This window comes from Crocuta crocuta, unplaced genomic scaffold, assembly GCF_008692635.1.
Source record: "Crocuta crocuta isolate KB4526 unplaced genomic scaffold, BGI_CrCroc_1.0 scaffold102, whole genome shotgun sequence".
Taxonomy (NCBI): domain Eukaryota; kingdom Metazoa; phylum Chordata; class Mammalia; order Carnivora; family Hyaenidae; genus Crocuta; species Crocuta crocuta.
This window is the reverse complement of record NW_027530019.1, coordinates 10583490-10590542: the sequence shown is the minus strand read 5'-3', so window position 1 is coordinate 10590542 and position 7053 is coordinate 10583490. Positions and strand designations below refer to the sequence as shown.

Below are 7053 nucleotides of genomic sequence, written 5' to 3'. Positions count from 1 at the left end.
ACTCTCTTACTTTTTAATTAATTTGGTACTCCAGCCTAAACCCCTTCATTTTGTCAAAGCTTCACAAATAATTTTGTCTTTGACTAAAAGGTATAAAACCAGTTACTTCTTTGAGTCTCGTATTTCTGTGATCTCTCATATATACGAAGTTAATTTTTCTTCTATTAATCTGAGAGAAAGAATCCCTAAATGACAGCATGGAGCCTGATGCAGGGTTCAAACTCATGAACTGTGAGATCACCACTTACGGTGAAGTCGAACACTTCACCAACTGAGCTGCCCAGGCAGTCAGGCACTCCTCTCCTATTAATTTGTCTTATATCAATTTAATTATTTGACCAGCCAAAGAACCAAGAGGGAAGAAAGGAAGAGTCTCCTTTCCCTTCAATATAAAGAAATCTTACAACTCAACAACAAAACAGATAGTCCAATTACAAGACGGGCAAAGGGCTTGAACATGCATTTCTACAAAGAACATATACAAATGTCTAAAACGCACATGAAAGGATGTTCAACATCAATGGTCATTAAGAAAATGTGTATTGGGGCACCTGATGGCTCAGCTGGTTAAGCATCCAACTTGATTTCAGCTCAGGTCATGATCTCATCGTTCATGAGTGTGAGTCCCATGCTGAGCTCTGCACTGACAGTGCAGAGCCTGCTTGATATTCTCTCTCTCCCCTCCCCCTCCCTGCTCCTCCTGTGCTCTCTCTCTCTCTCTCAAAACTTACACTGCTGATGGGAATGTAAAATGGGACAGACATTTATGGAAAACCATTTAGTGGTTACTCAAAGAGTTAAACATAGAATTACCACAATGACCCAGTATATATAATTCTACTCCTAGGAATATATACAAAAGAAATGAAAAATATATGTCCACATAGAAACTTGTACATGAATGGTTACCATGGTATTATTCATAATAGTCAAAAGAAGGAAACAACCTAAATGCTCATCAACAGATAAATGGATAAACAAACTCTTGTATATACATACAATGGAATATTAAAGNCTGTTTCGGAGTCTGTGACTCCCTCTCTCTCTGACCCTCCCCTGCTCACGCTGTCTCTCTCTCTCTCTCTCCTAGAAATAAATAAAACATTAAAAAAAAGACATAAATAAACATTTTATTTTAAGTAATGTCTACACCTAACAGGGGGCTCAAACTCCACCGACTAAGCCAGCCAAGCACCTCAACAATAGAATATTATTTAGCCAAGAAAGGACTGAATACATGTATAACTTGGATGGACTTCAAAAACTATATGAAATGAAAGCAGCAAGATATAAAATATCATATATTATATGATGCCTTTTATACAATATATATAGTGTAGGGCAAATTCATAGAGAGAGAAAGCAGATTATTGATTAGCAGGCGATTGGGAAAGAGGGAACTGGGAGTGATTACTTAGTGGATACAAGGTGTTTCTCTAGGATGATGGAAAAGTTTTTGAACTAGAGAAAGGTGGTGGTTGCACAACATCGTGTATACACTAAATTGCATTGAATTTGTACACTTTATCATCATTAACTATATGTTTTGTGGTTCTCACCTCAATAATAAAAAAGAAATCAACAATCACTGTTAGAAAAGATGCTCAGTGGTCAATTTTTAAAAAATGAGCTAGTGGTGGTGCATACCGATTGCGAGCTTAAAATTTTTTTTTTAAGTATTAAGTATTTCTTCTTACCTGAAATGAGAAGCTTGATTTAGGAGGCAGCTGTAGTCATCAGGAAGCTCTATCAAACTATTTCTTTTTCTAGGGTATCTAGAAATATAATTTAAAAGACAATTTTACTTGAGAGTAAATAAGCTCATGTCAAAACTATCCAAGTAACAGAAGAAAGAATGTCTTAAAAATAACAAAAGGATCCATACTTGCACCCCATAGTAATTCCCCCTGTTGACATTAAATCCAAGCTTCTGAGCCTAGAATTTCAAATCTTTCATCAGCTGGTTTACTTTTCAAACTCAACTCTCACTATTCCTGAAGACTAAACTGTTCCAGCTAGATTTCCATAATGGCTAGGAAGTTAATATAAAAAGGCATTTGTAATCAGACACAGCTACAAATTCTAAATTCTCTAATATCGAACAAGTCACTGAACCTAAGCCTGGATTTCATGGTCTGTAAACTAGAAGATGAATATATTATACTTTCTCAGTCATATGGCACACTATTAATTTAATAATAAATTTATGAGATTGGGGGAAAGAAATATAAAAGACTCATGCTGATTTAAGAAATGTTAAATATAAATAATAGTATCATAGAACTGTTGAAGATTCAATAAGATGCTGAAGTGGAACATAATGTACTTAGTACTTGATACTTGTTTGTAAATGTTATTCATTCTTACCATACAATACAGATACAATAAAAGCCTTGCATGAATGCCCTGCAGAAGAATATCTGAGTAACATGGACACTCTATCCTCAAACCCCAATCAACCTAAATTCTGTAATTACTTCTGCATTCAGCTAAAAATGATCTCCTCCAAGAGTAACCCGGCATCATTAAAAATCTTTTACTCTTTAAATTTCTATAGCATTAATAGTACATTCCATATACTGTTATACTTTATGTCTTCAGTTTATGTGCATAATTAGATTATAAATTACCCATGACCAAAAAGCTGTTATGTGTTAGGTCTTTTAACTTCCCAAAGTATTTTAGAACCATGCTGGGGAAATAGTAGGTGCCTAAAAGGCACATGATGAACTGAAATAACGGGAAAATTGTGTGAGATTAACAGTGCTAAAATATGCACTTATATTTTAAACTTTTCTCTCTACTCTTTCTTTTCTTGGTGATGTAAATACTACTACATCTAAGTTATAAAAGCTGGCTCTATAATCTCTACAGTGGGGTTAAGGTGGAGGCAGCATATGTGCATTTACAGTGGAGGCTAAAGAAGTTGAAAGGGTGAGAAGAGATGAGAATAGAAGGTAGCATATGCACATGTCACAGTGTTTGCTTTAGCCATGGAAAAATGCTACTACTGATGTTAGCACTTAAGGCTGGGGGTCAACTACTCTGCTTGTTGACTAATGCAATTCAATTGGAATAAAAATTAGACACATATAACATAAAGCATGTCCTGGGGGGATACAAAGAAAATAAGCATGCAATCTGGGCCTTGTTGAACTTACTGTTGAGTGCTTTATGCTGCGGGCAGGTACACATGCACACACGTGTTGAGAGGGTGTATGAGGACAGACTTGTGGGATGAGGTCAGATTTGAATTGGTCCTTGAGGAAAGGTGCATTTTGACTGAGCCATAACTTAAAGGAGACAGGAGGGCTGAAGAAAGTTTTGTTGGGTAGTCTCTAAGTATATAAGTAGGAAGGGAAGGGGTAAAGGGAATAGTTCTATTTATATCTTACTCTTTTCTCAAAAGGAAAAAAAAATGATGTATAGGAATACTGCCACTACCCTCTGACTGTAATATACCAGCAGCTCCAAGATGCCATTCCTCTTGTGCCTTTTAATATGCATGAACACGCTTAAGAAAGAGGAGTTGGTGGAATCAAATAATTCAAGAGGGAAAGGACAGCCTCTCAAAGAAAGAAATCAATTGCAGGTAGAATCTAATTTCTGGCAAAGACCTAAGAGAAATGTAGGAAACAATGTACTGGGTAAGCATGAAGAAGACAGACTAGAAAACATGTTTGACAAACCAACTACTTTTGGAAACAACCTGTAGGAAAGGACTGAGAAGTAAAACCAACCTGACTACAGTGCTTTTTTGTTTCAAACAGCTTAGTAAGGCAGGATCTGTACACCACCTATACAGGGAGCCAAGAGAAAAAGCAAACAGGTCATCACAACTTTAGCACAGTGTTCATCAGTAAGCCACCCTCTCCAAATCTTTCTGTCCCTTCTTTCCATGTTCCCTCCATTAGACTTCTACTATTTCACATCTTGCCCCTTTGCTTTTCTTCCCTTTGTTTTTGTGTCTGCCTATTTATTTTGTCCTCTGTTTATATGATTTTCTTTCTGTTTATATGATTCAGTCAACCATTCCTATGTAATACAGCCTCCAAAACCACCAATGGGACAGGACTTGGAGAACTTCCACCTTGGTGAATATGTGGTCATTTGGGGAGGGTGGTATGTTCAGGGAGCATGGAACCTTGGCTTCCTTTCCCTGTACCTTGCCCTGTGCATCTTTTCCACTTGGCTGTTCCTGAGTAAGCTGGTGTTCTAGTAAGTAAAATATTTCTCTGAGTTCTGTGAGCTGCTCTAGCAAATTAACTGAACCTAAGGAGGAGTCAGTAGAGCCTCTGTTATACAGCCATTAGGTCAGGAGCACAGGTGACAACCTTGAACTTGCTAGTAGAAGTTGTCTATAATGTGTCTGTATATAGGCATGTTAGTCTTACAGCAATGAGCCCTTAACCTATGGGATCTGATGCTCTCTCCAGGTAGATAGAGTAGGATTGTGGTGAACTGAAGGACACCCAGCTGGTGTCAGAGAACTGCCTGTTGGATGTGTGGCCAAAACATCTTCCCCAAACACATGTTGGAACTGGGTGTCAGAATCTTTAATGGGGGGAATAAAGTAAGAGTAACAGTGAGAATTAATTATTAAAACAATGCTACATGTCAATTATATTTTTAAAAAAAGATGGAAAATGGTAGAGGCAAAGATAGGGAAGGACACTAGAGGTTAGGAGGGTAGACAGTAATCAGGAGGGCCAGCAAATGATGGGGTAGAAAGAAAGTTTTTCTCAAAAAAAGTCCCAACTCTTGCAGGGAAATTTAACTGATACATTTTTACCCACCAAATGACTTTTTTACTCCCCCTCAGGTACCCTCCTGAGATGTGGCTACCATGTGAGATACACTACTGTTTTTGACAGAGCCCCAGTTTGGTTTCTTTTGGTATTGAGTTGTGACTGTGTGGCTGCAGACGACACGACCGACCACCTCCCCCAGCTCCCAGCCTGCCTGATGATTTATAGGAAATGGCAGCTTTGGGGAAGAGTAGTACAAGGAATGGTAACGATGGTGGGACAAGCGGAAATTCCAGTTGCCCATGATTGCTGCACTTCTCTCCAATTCCTTGAGTGTGTGAATTAGGAAGACAAGAGTAAAATAACCCAACAGAGACATTTTGGCATCATAGTACCTCTGGAGGAGGGGTCTTACAGTTTCCCAATATTCCTGGAAAAGCAGGAACAAATTTGTGGGTAAAGATAGATAGCTACAGAGTGCACTGTACTCTCCTTCTGCCGGATCTGCAAGAGAATAACAATGCATTTAATAAGCAAATTATTCTTACCTGGTCAACCTGTAACAGAGTTTCTTCATTGTTTATGTTCATCTCTATACTCTGTNCTTACAGTTTCCCAATATTCCTGGAAAAGCAGGAACAAATTTGTGGGTAAAGATAGATAGCTACAGAGTGCACTGTACTCTCCTTCTGCCGGATCTGCAAGAGAATAACAATGCATTTAATAAGCAAATTATTCTTACCTGGTCAACCTGTAACAGTTTCTTCATTGTTTATGTTCATCTCTATACTCTGAAAAACTGTGGGTGACAAATAAGCCACAGTGATTCTTTGAAAATGCAAAGCTGGTTCATCTCCTGATCAGGTTTCTCCAATGCCACACCACCACAAGATACAAAACACAAAGTCCTTGTTATGGCATAAAGTCCCTACATGATCTGCCCCTGGCTGTATCCTGAGCCTCATTTTCCACCACCCTCACCCTGTTCATGATGCTTTAGCCACACTCATCTCTTTACTATTCTTTCATGATGTCAAGCACAGGCTTTGCATTTAGCATTCTTTCTGTTTAGGAATACTTTTCCTTCAACTGTCTTCCCAGTTCTACCCATCTTTATTTCAGTGTATCTTTGTTCCATGTCTCCTCACAGAGAAGCCTTCTGTGAGAATCCATCTGAAAGTATTACACATTCTGGCCCAGCAATCTCTATTCCCATGACCTGCTTTATTTTTCTTTGTAGCATTTATCACCACTTGACATTATATTATACACATTTATCTGTTTGTATATATTTAGTCTCCTCCCAATAAAAAATCTTATTCACTGCTGTATTACAGCACCAACTAGATTAATTAATACATGATTTTTTAAAAATGCAAAAAACCCAACTATGTGGGAAGTAGCGCCCCATTTACAGGCATACTAGTTCAGTTCTAGACCACCACAATAAAGCAAGTATTGCTATGAAGCAAGACAAGTGAATTTTTCGTTTCCCGGTGATTATTAAAGCTACACTTTTACTATTGTAGTTTATTTAGTGTGCAGTACCATGATGTCTAAAACAACAATGTACATGCCTTCATTAAAAAATATTTTATCGCTAAAAAAATGCTAACCATCATCTGGCCTTTTAGCCAGTCATAATCAATCATCACAGATCACCCTAACAAATATAATAATAATGAAAAAGTTTGAAATACTGCAAGAATAATCAAAATGTGACAGAAACATGAAGTGAGCAAACGCTGTGGGAAAAAGAGCGCTGGCAGACTTGCTTGATACAGGATTGTCACAAACCTTCAATTTGTAAAAAAACACGGTATCTGCAGAGCACAATAAGGCTATGCGCAATATGACAAGGTATGTCTGTATATAGAATCACAACAAACCTAGATCAAATAAACCATACTGAACTGAATTCAAGATACAGAAGCTGACAGCCAATAAAGTTGACCTGTTTAGCTTAATCTCAAAGAGCAAAAGCAAGACTGAACAATTTTGGTGATGCTTCCAAAATCATACAAGTACTCTGATTTTTACCCATACAAAGGCACAAGGAAGCCTTGTCTACTTTGATCTAGATTTAAGGCAAGTAAAGAAGAAGGGAAATGACCTGTACTCAAACATATATCTCCTAACTTTGTTATACCAGGCCTTTCCTAGCAGCATTTTACTTGCTTTGTAATACTCATATGTTCAAAAGTCAAATAAAGAGTATACAATAATGTTTTCCTCCTACTTAGCCAAATTGTTCTCTTTCCTCAAGGCAACCAATATTTCTAATTTTTTGCATATCCTATCAGTT

General features: G+C 37.6%; 1 protein-coding gene across 1 annotated transcript in view; it reads right to left on the bottom strand.

The window, feature by feature from the left end:
* The window catches only part of UBR1 (ubiquitin protein ligase E3 component n-recognin 1), a 133822-nt gene that overhangs the window by 13617 nt on the left and 113152 nt on the right, over positions 1 to 7053 (bottom strand). The window contains exons 42-44 of the mRNA XM_077764583.1: positions 5144 to 5252; positions 3741 to 3797; positions 1698 to 1775 (exon numbers count right to left, since the gene is read on the bottom strand). Of these exons, the coding sequence (XP_077620709.1) occupies positions 1698 to 1775; positions 3741 to 3797; positions 5144 to 5252 (244 nt within the window). The remainder of the gene's footprint in view (positions 1 to 1697; positions 1776 to 3740; positions 3798 to 5143; positions 5253 to 7053) is intronic.